Raw genomic sequence first — 21,977 nt, 5'->3', positions numbered from 1 at the left:
AGAAACACAACCAAGGTCCCTTATCTTATATAACCTTTTCCGGGAGTTTAATGGCTAAAGAACATGAAAATGTATTTTTTTTAATGATTACCGTAGAAACTCGAAAAACTCACCCTCTTGGCAAAGTGGACCTCATCAGATTCACGGCCAGCCAATGGCTACTCTGGATATAAGAGGGAGATAGCAAATGCGTCTATGTCTCTGATTTACGAGATCCGGGGCGTGGCTGGCCGCTAGGCTGTTTAACATGCATGATGGAGTAAAAAGTGGAAATGCCAAGAGGGCGAGTTTTTCGAGTTTCTACGGTAGATCTACCGTAGAAACTCGAAAAATTGAGCCTCTTGGCAAAGTGGAACCGGGCCAATTTCCCCGCCCGCTATGCCCTCTCGGGTCAAGCCTCGTGAGGCTCTTCATGAATCGGATATCAGAGTAATCCCTTGATGAAGGGATCAAAATTCACTCTTTTTCATGGAATGAAGCATTCTGATATATCTTCAGAGAGTCATCATGGTCCTCGAACAGTGCGAGCCCAATTTACAAGTGACGCCGAGGCGTAAGCGTGGTCCAAAGCCCAAGCCAATTTCTGAGCGCAAATCACGGCCATTCGCCCCACTGCAAAGGAAGGAAGAAACACACTCTCCCGCCAAGCAGGTCCGGGTTCTTCAGTTTCTCATTAACCACCGCATTTATGACCCAAAAGCGAATACTAGGGGTTCAAGGCGGGTTCAAGTTATTGATGGATATCGTCAACCGTATATTTCTGAGGCGGCAACGTGGTTCAAGGTCAAGGAAAAGACCGTTCGCGGGTGGTGGAAGCGGCGAGACAAGATCCTCGGTATCATCGCCTCAGATCCCTCGTGGAGACCCTTCTGGCCGAAGCTTGAAGAAGAGCTATTCAGACAGTTCGTTCAGCGGCGATCAGAGAAGAAAATCATTACAGTCTCTTGGTTCCGGTCTACAGCTAAATCCCTCTTCAAAGAGGTCTATCCAGAACATAAGCAGCTATTCGCATTCTCTAATGGATGGTTCTTGAACTTTAAGAAGCGGCACCGTATCGTGAAGCGGCGAGTCACCAACCAAGCCCAGAAGACCCCGGCAGAGTACCGTCGCATTGTCAATAGTTTCCTTCGCTTCGTCTTACGCAACTCTCAAAGGAGGGCATCACCAATCCCTATGGACCCTCCCAAATACCCCTACCAGCTAGGGGAAAAGATCCCTGATCTTCTCGACTCCCCAAAACGCCGGTTTCACAATAACTGTATCCTCAACGTTGATGAAACACCAATTCCTTTTGAATACCTTGATGGATCAACCTACGCCCTCGAGGGTGATAAGACTGTCTCCGGGAAGACCGACAGAAGCGGCTGGAGCAAGAGAAAAGCGACTCTTCTACTGTCTATCTTCGCTGATGGACTGGGCCGTCTCAAACCAAAGCTCATATTCGAGGGCGCTGAACCACCGAAGGGGAAGATCATGCAGCGAGAAGGTCATCTATATCATCCGGGGGTTACCGTAGAGTTCAACCCGACGGCCTACAATAACGAGAAGTTATTCCTGAAGTGGCTGAACGAGGAGGTTATCCCCTGCAAGAGAGAACACAGGGAATTTATGCTCGTTATGGATGTAGCGAGTTTTCATAAGACTGACGACGTGAACGCGTTATTGAAGGAGTCGAAGATCCTGCCGGCGATGATACCCCCGGGCTGTACGAGCCTTCTTCAACCGCTTGACGTATCTATCAACAAGGTCTTCAAAGCGTGGTTACAGCAGTATGCCGATGAGTGGATCATAGAGAGAGAGAATGACCCGGATCGCAATTCCAAGCAGTGGACCCCTACTGAGAAGCGAGTCATGACAACCCACATCGTCGGCCGGGCTTGGGAGCGACTTCTAGAGCGACCTGAGTTGATTCAGAAGTCCTTTTCCACCTGTGGAATTGGCTTACGGCCTGATAGAAGTGAAGAAGAAAGGATCAGCATCAAAGACATGAAGAAAGAAGAGATTGACTTCAGCAACTGGGAAATAGCTTCAAATCCGGAAGAAGGAGAGGATCAACACCAAGAAATAGCTTCTACATTTGATGATGAACAACTAGGCCTCCCAGAAGATGACCTTATTGAGTCTCTGACCTCTCTTTCTACAGAAGAGTTGGCACGGATAGCTGTGGAGAAAGGAGTCACGGTCAACTTCACAAGGTCAGATGTCAGGGAAGAACTAATAAATCGGCTTGTGGACTTTAGTACCTCCTCTCAGGGCGAAATTACTATGGAGGAAGAAGTCACTTTGTCATTGGGGACCCCATCCTCGATCCAATAGAACGCAATTCCTTCTTGCCACTCCCTCTCGACCCCTAGCCTGAAGTCCCACTTCTTCCATCGCCGACCCCGGCTCTCAACCTTACATAACACCACCTTTCCTGCTTCCAAGATATCGTCAAAGCCTCGCCGACTTAACTCTCTTAACCAAGCGTAGTGGATGCCTTCATTTGTAAGGGAAATGCCGGTTTTATACCTGGGCTGGAGGGATCTCTGTACGTGAGGCGGCAAGTCTGTCCGACTTCAAAGCAGGCCGCGTTGGCGAAATCATCCGTCACATCTGCCGATATTGATTATGCAATCTGACCAATGAGAGGCCACATACAGATGATATCAATGAAGCCGGCCGGGTTGAGAGTCATATTAGAAGCGTGTTTTTGAGGGCCTCGTGAGGAGCTGTTGTGAGGGTATTTTGAGAAGCTATGATCAGAGGGATTGAGGTCGGATGATGATAGATACACTATTCCTAATCAGGAAAGGTGGGCGGGGAAATTGGCCCGGTTCCACTTTGCCAAGAGGCTCAATTTTTCGAGTTTCTACGGTATCCCCTTGGATGGCAGATGGTGCGATTTTATGTAAATCTACCTAACAGGGGTCCTGTACGGTCGCACATTACCACATGGGTGACATAACCCTTTTGGGAAGCCTCAACCATGTTAAAATACTTAGTAATTTTATGCCCCCTTGCAAGACTACAGTACCGCACACTATCCGGAAGGTATCTCTTCATTTAGATGGCATCTCCACCAGGGAATATGTCGTGATAATTCCTGGTGACGCGTCACAATTCTTCCACTTACACATCCACACCAGCGTCAATACCCAGCCCATCGCCACCCCCTAGCTGTTATGGGCTATCCCCATCTATTCCCCAAGTAAGCTCGGGTCTATCCATTATGAGGTTGTGCGACTGACCTTGTCTTGTACGTAGATATGCCCGATCACGTCCTATCGCAGATATGTCCCGATGTTCCGAAGACCGTGGCCCCTAAATCGTACCAACGGAGCCACGATTTCATCCGCGATAGCTACCCAGGGTCCAATCTTTGTCCATATTGCGGCAGACGTTGGCCCACGAGCATCCCCATCCTCGACAGCTCGCCAGTCCCGTTTCGAGACGTTGAGACAGCCTCCACCTCCTCCGCTATACAGTCTATCGACCTAACAGCCTCTGATCGTTCCACGCCCTCACAGACGATCTTCACCGGCTCTGGAGACGGCCCTGGCCGTATCCTCGCAGCATCGCGGCCCTCAGCCGTGTATCGAGATGCCAAACTTACCCAGAGTCGGATCGCGAGGGGCATGAGGGCGAGCTCGTCGCAACTCAGTGAGGCTGTGGCTAAACAGAGCCAAAACAAGAGCAGACGGAAGATCTCGATGCGTCTCACTGTCTTCCTTGCGAGGCCTGACCCATGGGAAATACTAGACGAAGACGAGGAGCCCCAGTGGTCTTTGGCTAGAGAGCTGCTGAAGGTCGCTTTGCGCCCCTTCGTCGATGAGGAACCATCTTTACCTGTCCACTTCTGGTTCGACAGCATCTTCTTCCCTCAGTTCAAGGACAAGCCTGCCCTCTCTTCTGTTCTTCAATTCGACAAGAGACTCGTTCAGAACGCCCACATTAAAGAGGGTATCACGGAGCTGAGCGACCTCGACTGGGAGAGACAGACAGTCGCAGAGCTTTTCGGCGAGGACTGCCCTTTTCGTTTCAGTAAAACAGAGGGCAGATATCTCCTTTTCCTTGTTTTCTATGAGCCATTGCCTCCTCGACCACAAGTCCCGGCCCCTCGTCATATCAAGACGCCGAGGTCAGCCGTAAAGCCGTTCAAAAAGGAGAAGGGAATCAAGAAAGAGTTAGTCAAGACCGAGGTGAAGGTACAGCCAGCCTTATTAATCGGGAGCGAGTTCAACTCGCCCTCCTTGAGCCCCTCTCTGAGCCCAGTTCTACCTCCTTCGAGAGCTAGCGCAGAAGACCAGATCGAGGTTATTACTAGCGACGTGGACGAGACCCGCGCGGGTCAGAAACGGGCTCGAGACTCTATAAGCTCAGCACTCTCGGTAGAGGCAGAGGATGAGGAGCTCTCGGCTGACCCTGCCTTCACTGCCCATGGTCCCGCTGCTGGAACCAGAGGAGTTGATACGAGGAGGCCAAGTAGTCGGCATCCTCGTAAACAGATGGGGAAATAGTAGTTACTCTAGCTCAAGGTGACCCAGGTCCCCCATCAGCTCGTCCACACTATTGATAATATCGCTGGGTAGCTCAGTTCCGGAGAGGCTATTGTTAATAGGCTCAAGGTAGTTCTGCTCGAGGAGCTGAAACTAAAGCATTGTCAGCTAGCTTTTGAGTGCGATGGAGTACTTCTTTACGTACGAATCTCTCCTGCCCTCCAACTGGACTCTCTGGGACACTCAGCACCGGACTTGCCCCGCAGTCGAGATGGGCTTGAATCTTGTCTCTAAGCCGTAAGTAGATCGCGAGGTGTGGTCGCTTATGATCAAGCTCCCCATCCAGCTGACCATCGAACTGAAGACCCCGGGGCTGTTGATCACACCAGTCCGTTGTTATTGGGTCAAGAAGATCGTCTATATTGATAGAATCGACAGCGGCCATCATCTGGGCAAGCCCATCTCGAGCCGCGGGCCCTAGATGGACCGCCCAGCTCTCCACTTCGCTCGTATTATACAGATCCATCGGGATCCCGGCTACAAGATTCTCCCTATTCCTCTGTGGCCGGATGCGATGGCCGTTCCACATCTCCTTGAAGTCCGCAACCTCTTGACGGATCATGGGTCCATAGAGAGCATACACCGCGATCTGGTGAGCAAGACGGTTTGGTTGGAAGAGGCCGCTATCAATCAGCTCGTGTGAGAACGCGATCCAGCGTTGACTGACACCTCTAAATAACTTCTCCCACCAAGACTCGATCCGTTGGTTCGATGTGCTTGGGCCCCAGATATGACAGGAGCCCAGTCTCGCTCCCTGCCTGTGGACTCGTTGATCGTTATCCTCGGTGGTATATCGAACCTCCGTCTGATCAAGGTCGGCGAGAATCGCCTGGGCTCCGGCCCAAAGAGGAGTCTCGATACCATGATCCGAGCGGGTGAAAAGGGGGCGGACCCCTGAGTACGACACAGTCCGTAGAAACTGTTTGAGTGAACTCAGCGCAGTCATGTTCCCCCTGCCGACATATATCCAGATGATGGCTCTCGAGTACGTGTCGATACAGGCGTAGATAGAGAAGCCGAAGTTCTTGAGCTTCTCGTACCCATCGAGAGACCACACAAAGTTAGGCCCAGGAACCTGGAAGTTCTTCCGGTGCTTCCAATCAGCAAGGCGTCTTTGTTCGGCCCGCTTCTTCCACTCTAGGTTCGTTTGGTACTCGCGATATAAGGTATTCTGGCCGACAAGGACGCCGGCACGGATGCGGACGTAATGGTATAGATACACCCTTCCAAATCCTCTGATTCTTGAAGACTGACGATCGTTTTGGAAGAGGAACTCTCTTGCTTTTTGAATAGCCTCCTGTCGTTCAGCCAGATCTCGGAAGCGCCGCTTCATGCCATGCTTCAGACGATACTCCTGTACAGTCCGCTCGGAGATCTCGATGCCACGTCGCTTGAGACCACGGACGATGGAAGTGTCGCTATATCCGTATCGGTAGAAGTAGCCTTTGATCAGCTCGACGAAGGTGTCGGTATCAATCTTTGAGTGAAGGGGGAGTACTCCTGGGCACCCCATTCCGCTAACCTCCTTTTCAGGGTTCTAACGTCGAGTATGTGCCCATCGTCGCGGAGATGGGCACATATAGTGTCAATGGATAGTCCTTCTCGCCGCTGCTCGAGGATCAAGTCCTTGACGCGCTCCAAGTCCTTACGGGGCCTCGGCATTGTGCGAGACGCAGACCAGGGGGTCGAGATCGTGGTAGAGGTCGGAGTTCATACCTCCTTCCAAGGCTTCCAGCTGCAATATCCGGCCCCCTCTGAACCGGCATTATCGGAGCTTCGGCGCCGATGGAATGGCATCAGCACCGATGGAATGGCATCAGCACCGCTTGGTATGGCATCAGCTCTGCTACATTCAAAACAGTGCGCTATCGTATCAATACTGTAGCCCTATATACAAACGCCTAAAGCCTATGTGCGAAATAGCTCCAGTCATTTTCGTACATGGCTTTGTCACCCATGTGGTAATGTGCGACCGTACATCTCCGCACACGTGAATGTCTCAATTGCATCACCACAACATCATGTAATATAGCTCTCACGGGCGCAATTTTGCTTCAATCAATACCAAATTTTTAATATGACTTCTCAAAGCACTGATAAAGAGGTAAATCTTTCTATGGCTATCGAGGATGCGAAAAGCATCGGAATTCGCGGCTCGGCGCGCAAGCACGGTCTGGGGCCCTCGACATTGAAAGACCGGATCGAAGGAGCCACCGACATTCACACCGCCAAGGAAAAGACTCAAAAGTTGAGTCCTTTGCAAGAGAAGGATATCGCCAAACGGATACTTCAAAGAGAGGCTTTTCATATGCCTGCCAATAAGTCTGAGATACGAGCTTTTGCCTCAGCGATAGCGAAGGAGGGCGGCGATGATAAACCCGTCGGCAAGCATTGGGTTAACCGCTTTTTTACTCGCCACGAGGAGGTCAAAATGAAGCCATCTCGACTTATTGATGCCGCTCGCAAGAAGGCTGTCACAGAAGAAGGACTTAGGGAGCATTGGCGCGGCCTTGGCGACCTTTTTGACGACTGTGACATCGAGGAGGATCGTCTATATAATGTCGACGAGACTGGTGTCAAAGAAGGGGAAACCCAAGCCGGGAAAGTAGCCGGAACATTATTGACGACGGCGGCAGAAGCCATGGAGAGCGATTCAACTGCTTGGATCACGATTCTCGAGTGTGGGAGCGCTGATGGTCGCCGCCTGACGCCGTGCGTTGTCTTTACGGGTCATAACCTTCAAGGACAGTGGTTTCCTAAGGAGATTCCGGAGTGGAAGTATGACTGTAGCCCTTCCGGCTGGTCAACTGCAGATATCTTCCTCAAGTGGTTCGAACTCGTCTTTCTTCCTGAGACAAAGCCAAAAAAGCCAGACCAGTGGCGTATCTTGGTCCTCGATCAACATAAGACGCATATAACAGGAGACCTTATGAAGACAGCTTGGAAGAGCAAGGTCTGGCTCAGTTGGCTCCCGTCACACTCTTCACACCTTACGCAGCCGCTTGACGTTGCGGTTTTTGGACCGTTGAAGGTCTTTTATCATGAGGAGACTCGTGGGTGGGCCATCTACAGTATCACATCGCCACGCCAAAAACAACTCTTCGTATCAGCTTATAAAAGGGCTTCAATGAAAGCTATGACCGAGAAGAATATCCGAGCTGGTTTTCGGGCTTCTGGAATATATCCTCTTGACGTGACGAAGGCTCTTGCCGGCGTCAAGAAACTAAAGGTCCCCAAAGCACAAAAGGCGGGGCCCTCAACACCAAAGAACCAGATCGACGATGCCCCCGGGCTGTGGAATACGCCTCATTGCGGCCGCGATATTGAACGACAAGTTGAACAGCTTAATCTGGGCGAAAATGAGTCGACTCGAGGCATAAGGAGGGCCCTTAAAAAGGCACAAGACTGCGCAGATCGTGATAATTACGAAATTATCTATCTGAGGCAAGAAGTCGCTCTCCTGAAGGCGAAAGCAGCGGCTGAGAAGCCTTCAGGAAGAAAACCCGTCCAATTTGACCCCAATAAGGCGTTCCCTCAGATCCATAAAATAATAGATGCTCGTGATGAGGCTGAAAATCAGGTTAAGAAAAGGAAGGCAACTAGCACACGTAAACCGGCGAGAAAAAGGCGCAAAAAGAGCCAGACTGTTGATAGTGCTTTCTTTAGTTAATTTGCTATTTAATTAATAATTTGAAGTTATATTGGCCGAGAAATCAATGACTGTCGCTAACCGCTTCTTCCGACCGTGAGGGCATCACGATGTGCGGAGATGGGGGGTGCACGGACTTCCCGGGCCACACGTTACCGTAGAAACTCGAGAAATTCGTGGTCTTGGCAAGGTGGAACGGCGCTAAATTTCCCCGCCCGCTATACCTAATTAGGAAAGGCGGCACCTCGCAATCCGACTTCAATCCCTCTGATCCTAGCCCTCAGAAATAACACTCATAACAACGCTCAAAAACGCCCTCAAAAACGCCTCTTCAACGATGAATTTAAACACAGCCGGCTTCATTGATATCATCTATACGTGGCCTCTCATTAGCTGGGCTGCATGACTAATCATTTGATCAGATGTGACGTACGATCCCCGGGTATTAGGATTTGGGTCATAAATGCGATGGTTGAGGAGGAAAAGCAGCACCCGCACTTTCTTCGCGCGAGAGTTACCTCAGCAGGCTCAGACCCACTCACTAAGCGCACAGACGTACCGATCACGTGCTTCTGTGAGAGGGCCTGAGTGGTTTCCGACGCGTTTTGGTGCGAGTGCGACTGAATTCATTCCATCGACGCGTCCCCGCCACCCCGCACCATCGCTAGCTTGTCCAGGCGAATGCCACAGGCATTTCCATCAGACCGTGGGCAAAAATACGACACAGGACGATTCTTCAACATCGAAGCGCACGATGCATGAACCCGCCACATCATTGTCATCCCTCAGCTCGATAGGCAGCCCGCAATCTATCAGCAGTCCGTCATCTCCTCCGCCATCTCCATCGCAGCGCAATACGGATGCACGAAAACAGAAGCGAGATAGCACCGAGAAGCTTGATCTGATATGGAAATACATACGTGACGACTTGAACTGGTCGATTGGCGACTTTGTTCGAGCTCTGGCAACCTCTGAGGGCCAGCGGAATACTCAGAGGAGGACTGCATTTGCCAAAGCAACGTTCCAAGATGCTACAGTCCTGGATGCATACGTGGGCCGGTCTGAGAATAGGGTTGTAGCATCCTCTCGAGGTTACTTGATCCAGTACCTAAACATCGGTGCTATGGAGCTGCGGCAGGAGATTGAGCAACTTGGCAAGATAACGCCATTTCTCTATGCTCAGGGTCAAGAGGTGGTTGATTTTGAGCGACTGGACAGCAATCAGATCATCGAGGCCGCTGAGCAGAAGTGCCCACTGCTTATGCAGACTCTGCGGAGTGTTTTGAGGCCACATAACCACCTCAGGAGAGGCTATGAGGGCCATGAAGATAACGGATATCTCATTAACGTCCTGGCAGTAATATGTAGATCGCACCAGCGGAATCGATCGTCGGGTTTCCAGATACAACTGAGCGTATATCTCCACTCCAAAGGCGTTAAAAGACAGCAGTTAGAAGCCCTACAACGACTCGGGCTTTGCTGCTCTTATCACAAGACATTGCAGGTGATCAAGAGGCAGTCAGAGCACGCTGCGAAAGCAGTAGCTGCAAAAGGGCAACAACCAACTGTCGTTACTGCATACGATAATTTCGAGCAGATGGAGCACGTCAAAGAACAACGTGTTGATAATCAGGGCTCGTTCCATTCAGTCACGACTGGACTGCTTATCCAAGGCATTGAGATGCCGGAAGGAGGCCTGATGCAAAGCATGCTGAATCCAGCAGCAAGGCTGCAACTGGAGGATATATTCTTATCCCCAGGGAATCAAAGAGATATCATTGAAGTAGAGGTGAGATTCATTTCCATATCACCCATCCACCTTACGGTTAGCTGATCTTGTAAAGAGGTAGATATCCCGTCATTTCGTGTACGAGTCAATCAGGGCTGCTTTTTCGGACTGCATGTCAATGCCACCGCAACATCCTATGCCGGTGATAGATATCCTACCACGACGGAAGATGGCTCACCTATCGCTTGGTCCTATCCCATACGACGAGAGCACGAATGCAGGCAATCTGGATGTATTATCCAATATCTTCCGGGAGCAATACCAGTTGCCGGATGAGGCATTCAAGGAGCGGTTACTTCTCGTATACGGTGACCAGAAGACAACCCAGCGCATCCGCATGATCAAGAGTCGCCGATCTAGGGCCGCCCAAGCAGTTGATAGCTTAAGATGGGTATTGCCTGTGCCAGCTCTCTTTCACGTGAGAATGAACTACCTGTATATGCTAAGCCGGACGCATTTCGGCGCAGCAGGTGATGGCAGCAAGGCCACACTCTATGACGCTATGAACTTCTGGGTTCGCAAAGGAATCCAGTCGAAGAAGGCCGACTTCTACGCTCTTGAACAGCTCGTTATCCACAGCTTTCAGGCCAGGATCTGTGCTCTTATGTGGTCTAGACTCGGTATTCTGGGTCTAGGTGATACAGAGTTGGATATCGCCCGCATTTTGCAGTCATACGGCCCGAACGAACTCAGCCAACTCATTGAGAGCATCGTACAGTCTTACGACGTCGACTGTCGATACACGAAGAATCCCGAGCTTAGAAACCACATCTTGTTCTTACAACATACCCAAAATTACCTGGTTATGAAGCATGCCATCAAGCACGCCGATCTTGGTCTCCTCCATCGAGGTATTGCCCGCAGTTGTGTTTATTTCCATGCATCGGGACAGCACAAATACGCGTTTGAGATGCTCTATCTTAAGCGTCTTATTTCAACCACGGCCGCAGCGCCTGAACTACAGAGAGCCATCTTGGCAAACGGTCTAGTGAATACCACTGGCGTTGACGACGGTTGGTTTGAGACCGATAGATTGGTTGAGTTCCATAATGGCAAGCTGAAGACTATATTGAGGAACCGCCGCGGCTCAGCCATTACCGTCAAATATCTCATGGAGAACTGTGCTCTAAACACAGACTTCTTCAAGTCAGTGGAAGAGAATACGGAGTCGCTCCTTGGCATGAGTCATAACGGGAACCATCCCGAGAAGAAGGCAACCAAAGATCTCAGAATGATGGCAGAAGTACTCGTTGGGAGTGGATCTATCACTGGCACTCAGCGCCGCCCAGTCACACATGAAGCGATCGATCTCTTTGATGCTGCGATCTCGAAACTAGCCGGAGGAGGTCTATGCAAATTCAATAGGAAGGAGTGCTTAGATCGACTGGATCTCACCGCAGATGACCTCAACGCAGAAGAAGAGGATGCTGGAGACGAGATAGGTGAGTTCTTCACCGTCGATGCGGAAGACGAGGTAACGGGCTAAGCCCTGCGGGACAAGGCACTGCCTTGTCCTCTTGCTAGTCTGAGCACTGTTGCTCCGGTGAGTGGTGACGACTTCGTCTATCTTGTCGAAGGATTTTCTGTCATCTTCTCTTTCTTTCTTTCTTTCTTTCTTTCTTTCTTTCTTTCTTTCTTTCTTCTTTCTTCTTTCCTCAGCTCGGATGTAAAAATGCATGAGGACTATATAGCTGTAATTTACACTATTAGAATCCATCACAGACGCGCTGTGATGCTCATTGCTCGGCTTATACTTTATATGGCTTTGTGGCCCTCTGTGCCTTCTTACTCGTCCCTTGACTGTTGCTCTCAATCTCTTGCAAAGCACGACGCTTCCTTGGTCTAAATTCGGTGGCCTTTGCCACCTTGGCTTCCGAACATGCAGCTCGTAGGAGGTCTACTACTTCAGTTGCATAAGTCTCCCGAGCGGCCCAAATAGTACCAACTAGCAGCCCTAGCGTGTCAACAGTATCGATGGAAGACGCTGCTTGTGATAGCTTGCGTAATACAGTATCGGGGAGCACTAAATCCTCTCCGCCCCGAGACAATACAGAGGACCACCGTTGGGCAGCCTCTTTCCTCCACTTCAACAGAGCGGCTCTTGCAGCAGCAACGATATGCTTCTGTGATACCATCGTATTCGGTAGGCCTCGTGCAACTCTGACTTGTAAGGACGGTGGATCTCCTCGACAAAGAGCGCAGCAAGACTGTGGGCCGGAAGGGTGCAAGTATGAAGCAGTATCTTCGAAGAACTGGAGGATACTCTTTCTGGTGCAGTGCTTGCTGTTGATCACGTCACTCAGTTCCTGAGATAGAGATCGATTGCGCGCCATGCTTGACTGTAAAGCTCCTTGAGATCCCTTCTCGGGCATCGCCACTTCGAAGCACCAAGGTTCCACGAGCCAGATGAACTCTCCTGTGATACCAGCACCTCTGGCTGCCCGACCTGCCCGCTGCCACAGAGAGCATAGTGTGGCCGGTTGTCTCCACTGTACCACGAGTTGGATATCTGGATTGTTGATGCCCATTCCCATGGCATCAGTAGCCATGATAATGCGATGCCTGGAGCTCTCCCGGGCAGTTTCTCTGTCAGGCTTCGCAAATTCCCTCGAGATGCTCTCTTTATCGAAGGTTGCGAGCTCGGCGTGATACGGCTGGATCGCGTTCGATGCAGCCGTCTTTGAGCAACCAGTGTTGATTAGTGCTACAGTTAATAACGCTGCGGCAGCCTCAAGAGTCGCAATGGAGTCGAAATACACCACTGTCTTGCGGATTTTCATGCACCATGTCCGGCTGTCCACTCCCTGAAGGACCTGGCTGCTCCGTGGCTCTCGTGCGGCGAGGGATATAAGCTGCGTTGCACTGTGCATGTCGCCAACTGCTATTGCTGCTCGCGCTTGGTTTTCGCAGTCCTGGGCAACTGCATCTTTTATGGCCTTCCTCACTGGCTGAATGAGGAACTCAAGGTCTCGGAACGTGGTAAGCGGATGTGCCATCCGCTTCACATCAATGAAGATATCCGGGCGATCAACAGAGTTGCGCTGGATGAAGACCTTCGAATCAAAACCACACAACTCCTTCACTTTGGCTAGTGTTTGAGGATCAAGTGTTGCAGAACATGCTAGCCATGGCACCGTTCCGCGAATGAAGCTTCTCAGTACAACTAGTTGACTGTAGTGCATTCGGAATGACGCTCCCCACTCCCAAACTACGTGAGCTTCATCTATAGCAACAAGAGCCAGCTTTTGTTGGAACGACGGGTCTCTAAGCACCTTTGTTTTAAAGGTTTCAGACAATGCAAGCTCCGGACCGAGAAGAACTACAGAATCAGAACGTAGTTCGTAGATATCTAAGGCTCTCACTAACCATGGGTGTACACACCTTTCCTGATGCTTTCAAGCAATGTCAGTGAGTTCGTCCCTGCATTGAGTACACATGGACTGCAGCCTGGGACCCTAGATATTGATCTTGCCTAGTTAAGGCGACTCAGATAAGCCGTACTCGTAGTCATGTATCAAGAGCGGATGACTAACCTGATCTTCCTCTAGAAGCGTCAGCGGCATGATCATGAGGCAAATTCCACCAGCCAGGGCTGGAACTGTTTGAAAGACGAGGCTTTTCCCCAACCCGTCGGTGCAATCAATATCATATCTTTCTGATCAACCACGAGTTTGCGTATCGCCTCTACCTGCCCAACTCGCGGCTGGAAACCCACCAAACCCTCAATCTTAGAAGTCAATTGCGCGTCATCCATATTAGTGGCGGCAATCTCAGCCATGCTGGACGATCCGTCAAATCGGCAGCCTCTCCTGAATATCCGTTTCAATTCGGTTGAGTGAGGAAAGGCGGATGCCTTGAGTCTGGGACTATCCGACTATCGCTATTGCATGAAATCTGGGAGCCGTTGATGTTCGTGTCGGTTTCACAACAGAGGACTGTAGAGTACCAAGTCCAAGGCTTCCCGAAGGTCGTACTAGCTTGGGAGAGCCTCTCTTAATAATGGAGTCTTTGTTGCACAGGAGATGGTGGAGTTGCCGGTCGTTGTCGAGTGAATTAGCTGGCGGATTTTCCGACGCGAAGGCCGTTCGTAGTGATATTGCACAAGAACCGGATCCAATTGAACAAAAACAAGATGAGCAGGTACCTGGTGTTTGTAGGATTTTCGGAAATACTAATTATAATGAAAAGTGTCGAATTGAAGGCGCTATGCCGCGTGGGAGTTGATGGCGTTCACGTCGCGTTTGCAAAGCGGCACTCACTGTACCCATTTTGTATGGTAGATAGTCGCACTCACACCAAAACGCGTCGGAAACCACTCAGGCCCTCTCACAGAAGCACGTGATCGGTACGTCTGTGCGCTTAGTGAGTGGGTCTGAGCCTGCTGAGGTAACGCGAGAGTAGGTTTCTTCTTTGCGCTTTAGAGGGGAAAATGGCTTTGATTTGCGCTGAGAAGCCGGCTTTGGCTTTGGACCGCGCTTGCGCCTCGGCGTCACCTGCAAATTTGGATCTAGTGGTTCCAACACCATTCTGACGACCTGAAGATATCTCAGAATGCTTCAATTGACGAAAAAGACTGGAAATTGATTGCCTTGAGTGAGGTATTAATCTGATACCGGATTTGTGTTGAGCCTCATCACGCTTGGCCCTAGAGGGCATAGCGAGCGGGGCTGTGAGCCGGATCCACCTTGCCAAGACCACGAATTTCTCGAGTTTCTACGTATGTATGTATGTATATTTTTCGTCCGGGGGGCCGTGAGGCCCCAGAAGTCTCCTAAAGGAGCACAGGACGTGCTGAGCTACGGGAGTCTACCTATGAATTAACCATACAGTGTCCCCTATCCAGCATGTCATCGGCACAAATGGCGCATTACATCGAGCCTGTTACCCGTCAGCGGGTGGTCCAGGCGCGGCAAGTAAACAGTAGCCGCGGGGCAGCTCATGACTAGGGTAGCCATGGTGGAGGGCTGTGGTTGAGGATGGCCGCAGTCAGACGGAGAGCGTTGCGGCTCCCTATCTTGCCGAGCCTATGTAATAGAAAGATGTAACAAAAGAAGAGAAGAGAGAATAGAGGAGGGAGCGGACGCAGCTGCATCTCAGGTCGGCCCCGTCTAGTAGCGAGGGCAGATCCTATCAAAGAAGGCGCTTGTCTTGGCCAACTTGACGAACTTGTCAAAGTCTTTTCCTAATGCTAGATTCACTGCTGTGTTTGGCGAGGGAGCGAGCCTCGCTCGATGCCGTGGCGGTATCTTTCTACAGTAGAAGATATGGTCAGGTGTTTTGCGTCGGTTGCATGAGCAGACCACTCGTGCTTCGCTATGGTTGAACCTCTCGTGGTATGCGGCAAAATCCCCGTGGAGGGATCTCGCTGCCAGCAGATGGTGTAAGGCTGTCCGCGGGAGCGATAGCTCTGGCGGGCAAGCCACTGTCGCCTTGAGATTCAATCTCTTGTACTGCTCAGGGGAGGCGGAAGACCACCAGGATCCGAATGCTTCCTTCGGTTTCTGTCTTGCGAGTCTTCGCAAGTAGGCCAGCGTTGGCCTAGCGCCCTCGGGCTCGGGCAGTGAGGATGCTGCTTTTGCTAGTTTATCCGCTTGTTCGTTGCCGGGGATATTGGTGTGGCCTGGTACCCAGCGCACCTGAGCAGCCCCATGGGATGCTGCTAAGGACTGGAACTCGAGGAAGACTTCCTGGGAGGAGTCTGATGGTGTGCCCCGCAGGCATGTAGCAGCGGCGAGGTTGTCTAGACAGATAAAGACGTCTTGGGTTGCTGACCCTTGCAGGCTCAGGGCGGCCTTTAAGCCCTCCAATGCTCCTGCTGCTTCGGCGTCGAAGACCTCGGCCGGTCCAAGTCGACCGGATCCGTCGAGGATGGGGATGTTATTCTGGTGGATGGTGAAGCCGTAGCTCGCAGCTCCTTCCGAGGACAGAGAGCCATCCGAGTATACAACCAAGGTGAGCGAGTCGAGTGACTCGACCCAGCGGGTGAAAGCGTTGGCCGATTCCTCTTTCGACGCTGTCTGCAGCGGCGCCACCTGTTCTTGATGGAAGCATCGCTGGACGAGCTTCGGCCGCGCACAGAGTGCAAGGAGTCCGTCTGCGCGTAGAAGACGAGTCCTGAAGCCGCTTTCTATCTGTACTTGATATTTTCGTTTGATGAGGTCATGATAAGTAGGCTGGCTGGGCGGGCGCGTCCGTCTCGCCAGAGGGTGAGCCTCATCAAGCGACTTGAGTCGCGCCGAGAATCTGAGTCGCCTTGCTTCGAGTAGCTGATCAACCGGCGGTATCCCGCTTTCTCGGTGGAGAGCAGCGATTGGTGTTGTCCTCCAGACGGGAAGTATGGCTCTCATGGCCTGGTTCATGGCTTTCGTCATTCTTTGTATGAGATGCTGATTACTTGATGGCATGTCCTTGGCAGGCTGGCTCCACCGCGGCCTGGTCCTGCCCGGGTACCACGCCTCGGAGCCGTGGAGCAGCACTGGCTCGACACACGCTCTGACGGCGCTTCGCACGGCGCTCGGGAGAGGACCGTGTATCGTGTTGGTCAGTCCTCGTAGGTGGTAGGCGACGGCCTGTGCCTTCGCCGCCCACTTTTCGACATGAATCCGGAATGACAGCCTGCTGTCGAGCCAGATGCCAAGCCAGCGTAGAGCTGACTCGGGGTGTTTCTCGACATCGCCGTGGCGTACTGCCGGTGCGGTCCTGAGTTTGCCGCGGGACAAGTGCATGACTTCAGTCTTCTTCGGGTCGAAGGACACGCCATTTTCCGCGCCCCAACGCACCATCTCCGCGATGGCGCTGGATGCCATGGCAGTACTCTCGTCCACTGTGTCGCCTATGGATAGGATGGCCGTGTCATCTGCGTAGCCGAAGCGGCCTTGGGGGTTGCCCAGCCGGTAGATTGGTTCAGTATAGAGCAGAAAGAGAATCGGCGATACCGGTGAACCTTGCGGAAGACCGCACTGGAGAGGGGTGAAGGGGGTAAGGGTGTCTTGGTATCTGACACGGGCTGATCGATCCCTCATGAAGGACTCGACCCATCTAGCCAGATGGTCGGGCCAGCCTTGTTCACGAAGACGCAAGACCAGTCTGTTGCGCATGACGGTGTCGAAAGCACCTTGTATGTCCATTGTGACCAGGGTGGCCACCTTCTTGCGTGCAAACGCTTCTTCGATATCATGGATCAGGGCGGCCACCAGGTCTGTTGCTGACCTTTTGGGGAGAGCCCCAGCTTGTTGCGGGTGAAGGACGCTGTAGTGAACAGCTGCCCACGATAGACGGCGTGCGATCAGACGTTCCAGCCCTTTGCCGAGGCAGGAGAGCAGAGAGACAGGTCGCCAGGCCCTTGGCGACGTGAGATCACGGCGTCCGGGTTTGGCGATCATGACCACTTCTGCCTCCTTGAACGGCTTGGGGTGGTAGCCTGTCGTCAGGCAACTTTCAAATAAGCGGCAGATGTGCGTCCCGATGATATGCCATACAGCTTTGAGGAGATCTACCGTGATGCTGTCTGATCCTGGAGATGTATTGCCTGTGTGAAGAGTCGCATACTGAACCTCGTCCAGCGAAATCTCAAGCGGGAATGGAATTGATCTAGGAGGAGAGACTGGTGTCCAAGGGTTTGTGATGTCGTCTTCTGCAGTCCGTCGTTCCAGTGTGGCTTGCCGAAGTGCGTTGGCCTTATCCATCTGAGACTCGTACACGACATCGTCGACCTGCAGTGGCGGGGGCTGGAAAGGTCCTGGAGATTTTAGCCAGCGAACAGCTTTGAAAACAGCACTGCTGTCGGAGAAACTGTCGATGAGGTTTCGCCAATACTGTCTTTTAGCCCGGCGGACCACGCGATGGAGGTCCCTCTTGGCGATCTGGACATCTTGATTGAAGCCGCGAGGGTAGAGTCTTCTGATGGCACGGAAAGCCGCGGCGGCGCCGACACACTCCTCGGTCCACCACGGAGCAGAACGCGTGCTCTTCCGTGAGGGCCGTCCGGCTGCCTTCGCTGCCGACATCAGGAGATTCACGAGTGCGGAGGCTAGCTCATCAAGGTCCGCTGGAGTCGAATTCGCGAGGGGGATTCTTGTGGCCCCCCGAGCTCTACGATCTCGACAAATCGTTTGAGCTCGTCGTCTGTTGTCACCCGCACCTTGCCCGGCTGAGTCGGAGCTGGCCTGACGTCGGGCAGGGTCAGGCTAAGCGTGAAGTGGTCGGAGCTAGTGGCGAGATGGTCCTCGACGATAGCCTCGGCCAATGGCATATTCGTAAAGGCAAGATCGATCGTATTGCCGTATGGGTTTGTTGGAATATCCAGAGAGTTGAGTAGGTTCAGATCGTTTTCTGATGACCAGGCTGCGATCTCCTGGCCGCGGTTGGTAGTGGGGCCTGTCTGCCAGCTGCGATGTCTGGCATTGAAGTCGCCAGCAACAAGGCAGCGTCCTGGGACAGGCCACTGTAGTAGTGTCTCCAAGGCATCATGCTCGTCATTCTGGCGATAGAAGTTGACTATCGTCATGCCGTTGATCACCAGCCAGAGAATATCTCGAGTCTGAAAGGGCCTGATCTGATCAGCCCGGAGCTTTGGGCCTCTTCGGACATATGTCATGACTCTCGGCCGAGTGTCGTTACTATCCCACATCTCGACAGGTGTGAATATGTCGTATGCCGGGTGTGTTTTGGTCAAGGAGCGGCTGTCTGTATGGGCCGTCCATGGCTCTTGCAGAAGGACGATATCGTATCGTTCAGAGTCGGCCAGTGCCAGGGCGCAGTCGTGGGCCGGAGGGATCTTGCCGACGTTGGCCTGGAAGATCCTGAGCGGCTTCCTGTCGTTCTTTCGAGTCCGTGAGTACTTATTCCTGGTCATGAGTACGGGTGATAAGTACTATTCGACGTTTCCTTGGTGAGCCTGGTCTGGGTTGCTCGGGCTCCTCCTCCCCTTCGTAGCCGGCCTGGGGGGTCGTGGCCACCATGATGCACGAAGGTGCGCCTGATGCCGCTGGACTTGGAGCACGAACGCTCGGCTGCTCAGATGATGTGCTGTCGTTTCTTTGTAGAATAGTCGCGTTGTCTTGTTGAGTTTCTAGTCGTGATTCCAGGTGACGGTGACGGTATGTCTGTGCGCCCACTGCCCGGATGTGTTCTCGTTGCTCTCTGGTGAGCCGGCGGAAGACGCCGTGCACTTTCCTCGGTCGCGCAGGGCACCCTCGAAAGCTGGCCGGATGAGGGCCTAAGCAGTTGATGCACTGCTCTGATGCGCTACAATCGTCTGCACTGTGGCCGGTCTTACCACAGCGTTGGCAGACTGGCTGTCTGTGGCAGTTGCAGGCAAAATGGTAGCCCCAGCATGTTTCGCATTGTCTGAGGCGGTCAGTCTTATCGAGAAGTCTAGCCGCGTGGCTGCCAAAGAGAGACCAGTATCTCTTTGTAGGCTTCAAGAAGGACACAAGTAAGGTCTTGGTCAGAGGGTTGTCCGAGCCTTGTCGCACAGGACGTACACTGACAGGCTTGAGTCCGGTCTGAATTTCTATCTCGTCGCTGACAATACTGTCACTGTCCACCTCGTTACCACGAAAGTCAGTTAGTTTTGTGGGAAAGTCTGAGACCACATAGGTGAACCATTGCTTGTTCGTTTCTACTGTCGTAGCCCCCAATTCAGCCGCCCACTCGGCCTGCTTTTCTACGAGGAAGTCGCGAGTCTCAGGGTCGGCAGTCTGGACGGCCCATCCAGACCTGACTTGGAATACTTGTCGAATCTTATCTGAAACGGCACCGAGTTTCTCCCGGATAAGGGTCCGGATCGCGTAGCTACTCTGAGCCCGGGCCGGAGCTCCGGCTTCTAGACGGATGAAGACACGGAGGTCCTGTCGGGGTGGGGCAGCGGTCGTCGGTTGCCCCTGACGATGAGGTGGATGAATCTGTTGGCGCTGTTGTTGTTGCTGACGATGTTGCTGAGGCGGGTGGGTCCGACGGTCGCCCGCAGCAGGAGGCGAGGCGGCGGTGATGCTGCTGTAGGTAGGCTTAGAGGTAGGTCCGTTGCTGTTGCCGGAGAGCTCCCGTTTCCAGGAGTCAAGGAAGCTGTCGGCAAATTGTTGAGCGAAACGCCGCTGCGGTCCGGTGGTGAATTGCTGGGCGGTTTCTTCGAACTTGGCGCAAAAGGCCTGAAAGACTATCAACTTGGCGTTGTGTTCTTCACTGCGCTCGCGCACTAGGTCGTTGGCCGATTCGATGATGGAAACTGGCCGCTGTTCAAAGATCGATGAGGGGCGTTCGCGTGCAGCTCCTTCCGTAGCTGCAGCAGTGGTGGCGGCGATGAGTGGTGAAGACGGTGTCTGAGCCGTCCGCCCGGGTCTAGGTGAAACACCGACGGGGGCGTTGACGGCCGCCGGGCTGTTCTGCAAGAGGGCTGCACGGGCTCCTCGATTGAGATTGGCGGGAGTGTGGATCCCCAGATCGAAGGGGTCCGGGGGCAGCAGGCGGGTTCGTCATTGACGAAGCCATCGCCGCAGCTTATAGCTGCGCAAAGCGCAGATTGGGACGTTTGTTGTGCACTTGTTAAGGGATTAGGTGTAGACAGAGCCACTTTCTTAACACTTGTATGCCAAGAAAGTGTGATTACAAAGGAAGGTGTTCTCGAGTTTCTACGGTAGATGATCCGGCAGTTCTAGGGTAACCGCTCTCTTTGCAAGGGATATCAGATATATCAGATGTATAGACGCTTGTATCTGAATTGATTGATCTAATGAAATTCCAGATCTGATTTGAATTGATTGATCTGATTGATATATCTGATTGTTAATCTGATCTGACGGCAGCCCTGGTAATGTCACGGGCCAGGGCCCATATCCTTGCGGCTGTGCCGCAAGACGTACTGGGCTCGTGCGCGCCAGGGATGGGAAATTGTCCCATAGCTCAGAGGCACTTGAGAACTTCTTTCTTTCTTCTTCATCTTTGATGTAAATAGCATCCTGGACTAGATAGCTGGAATACAGTTGCTAGAGGCCGTTCACAGTACAATTTGCCGGCGTATAACTCGGCTACTATCGCAGATCTTTGCTCGGGAGTAAATTTATGATTTCTTTCGCGATTTCCGCTTATTTTAGTGCTAAAACTGCGTGTCTTAGGTGCTATTTTGGGTGGTTATTCTGGTGTTGAAATTGAAGCCTATGTTGCGAAGTCGCGTCGTGAAGCGGGGTCGGGGGCGGGGCGTTGTCAGACTTTTGGCACGTGATTTTAGCCTACGACAGTTTGCAAGGGAGCAGGGAATAAAGTTCGTGGTCACGAGGTATCAAAGACCCCGTACACCTTGCCCTTAACACGACTCAGCTCCGAGGTTCAGGAACTCTACTGTTGATGAAGCACGACATACACAGAGGACAAGTATAATGACGCCTCCGATACCATGAAGCGATACAGTCCGAATGGAAACCATGTCCACACGATAAGCGGCGGACGGAATCGCTATCCCCCATCGCCTCCAAGCATATAGCACTGATATATGGTAACGGGAGCGGTTAGTTTGAGATGACCATTTAACCCTCTCATTTAGCGATTGAGTTGCGTACCAGGTGACAAACGAGTCGGGCCAGGCCAAATGCCCTCCTGTGCCTTCGAGTTTCATCTCCATTTTCACTTGCTTATACGTCTTTGGCGGAGCTGCTGAGTCTAGCATCTGTAGATCGCTAGTCTCGGAGCTTGCGCTACCTGATGACCATGTATCTTCGGAATCATCTGGTCTCGCGAGGTTGATGCTTCTAACGATTAGATAATTGGACCTTTCCCATCGTTAGCTCTAGATACAGGGACCTACAGGGACCCTGACTCGTTATTTGGGAACGACACATGCGTACATAATAATGAAATAAACGACAAAAATAACCCCGAATATGATCATTATGGGAAGCCATCGGAGCCATTCCTCCGTCGGCTGCGTCGGCGTTTGGTCGTCGTCGAGGCTACTTAGGGAATTGTTCGATATCGTCATGATTACTTGGCAGTCAATCAGTAATATTAG

General features: G+C 52.2%; 8 protein-coding genes across 8 annotated transcripts; 4 read left to right on the top strand and 4 right to left on the bottom strand.

Moving 5' to 3' along the window:
- Positions 1-507: 507 nt before the first annotated feature.
- MRS44_017638 (uncharacterized protein) lies at positions 508-2,316 on the top strand (the record flags this gene model as incomplete). The annotated part of the gene is made up of 1 exon (XM_065615547.1): positions 508-2,316. The coding sequence occupies one exon, from the start codon at positions 508-510 to the stop codon at positions 2,314-2,316; it is 1,809 nt and encodes a 602-aa protein (XP_065471619.1).
- A 932-nt stretch (positions 2,317-3,248) lies between these two features.
- MRS44_017637 (uncharacterized protein) lies at positions 3,249-4,499 on the top strand (the record flags this gene model as incomplete). The annotated part of the gene is made up of 1 exon (XM_065615546.1): positions 3,249-4,499. One exon carries the CDS (start codon positions 3,249-3,251, stop codon positions 4,497-4,499), a length of 1,251 nt encoding a protein of 416 aa, XP_065471618.1.
- Positions 4,500-4,502: 3 nt separating this feature from the next.
- On the bottom strand, positions 4,503-6,496 carry MRS44_017636 (uncharacterized protein; the record flags this gene model as incomplete). Its single annotated transcript, XM_065615545.1, has 4 exons — positions 4,503-4,631; positions 4,684-6,075; positions 6,255-6,384; positions 6,480-6,496. The coding sequence occupies 4 exons, from the start codon at positions 6,494-6,496 to the stop codon at positions 4,503-4,505; spliced, it is 1,668 nt and encodes a 555-aa protein (XP_065471617.1).
- Positions 6,497-6,615: 119 nt separating this feature from the next.
- Positions 6,616-8,208, top strand: MRS44_017635 (uncharacterized protein; the record flags this gene model as incomplete). Its single annotated transcript, XM_065615544.1, has 1 exon — positions 6,616-8,208. One exon carries the CDS (start codon positions 6,616-6,618, stop codon positions 8,206-8,208), a length of 1,593 nt encoding a protein of 530 aa, XP_065471616.1.
- Positions 8,209-8,941: 733 nt separating this feature from the next.
- MRS44_017634 (uncharacterized protein) lies at positions 8,942-11,462 on the top strand (the record flags this gene model as incomplete). The annotated part of the gene is made up of 3 exons (XM_065615543.1): positions 8,942-9,544; positions 9,692-9,976; positions 10,038-11,462. 3 exons carry the CDS (start codon positions 8,942-8,944, stop codon positions 11,460-11,462), a joined length of 2,313 nt encoding a protein of 770 aa, XP_065471615.1.
- A 262-nt stretch (positions 11,463-11,724) lies between these two features.
- MRS44_017633 (uncharacterized protein) lies at positions 11,725-13,754 on the bottom strand (the record flags this gene model as incomplete). Its single annotated transcript, XM_065615542.1, has 4 exons — positions 11,725-13,295; positions 13,343-13,362; positions 13,510-13,520; positions 13,692-13,754. 4 exons carry the CDS (start codon positions 13,752-13,754, stop codon positions 11,725-11,727), a joined length of 1,665 nt encoding a protein of 554 aa, XP_065471614.1.
- Positions 13,755-15,084: 1,330 nt separating this feature from the next.
- On the bottom strand, positions 15,085-17,982 carry MRS44_017632 (uncharacterized protein; the record flags this gene model as incomplete). Its single annotated transcript, XM_065615541.1, has 1 exon — positions 15,085-17,982. One exon carries the CDS (start codon positions 17,980-17,982, stop codon positions 15,085-15,087), a length of 2,898 nt encoding a protein of 965 aa, XP_065471613.1.
- A 23-nt stretch (positions 17,983-18,005) lies between these two features.
- Positions 18,006-21,590, bottom strand: MRS44_017631 (uncharacterized protein; the record flags this gene model as incomplete). The annotated part of the gene is made up of 4 exons (XM_065615540.1): positions 18,006-18,797; positions 18,850-20,358; positions 20,836-20,944; positions 21,529-21,590. 4 exons carry the CDS (start codon positions 21,588-21,590, stop codon positions 18,006-18,008), a joined length of 2,472 nt encoding a protein of 823 aa, XP_065471612.1.
- Positions 21,591-21,977: the final 387 nt, after the last annotated feature.

This window comes from Fusarium solani (genome assembly GCF_023522795.1).
Source record: "Fusarium solani strain SB1 chromosome Unknown bctg00000014, whole genome shotgun sequence".
Classification (NCBI taxonomy): Eukaryota; Fungi; Ascomycota; class Sordariomycetes; order Hypocreales; family Nectriaceae; genus Fusarium; species Fusarium solani.
Note: the sequence above shows the minus strand (reverse complement) of the source record. Positions and strands in the feature narration are given on the sequence as shown.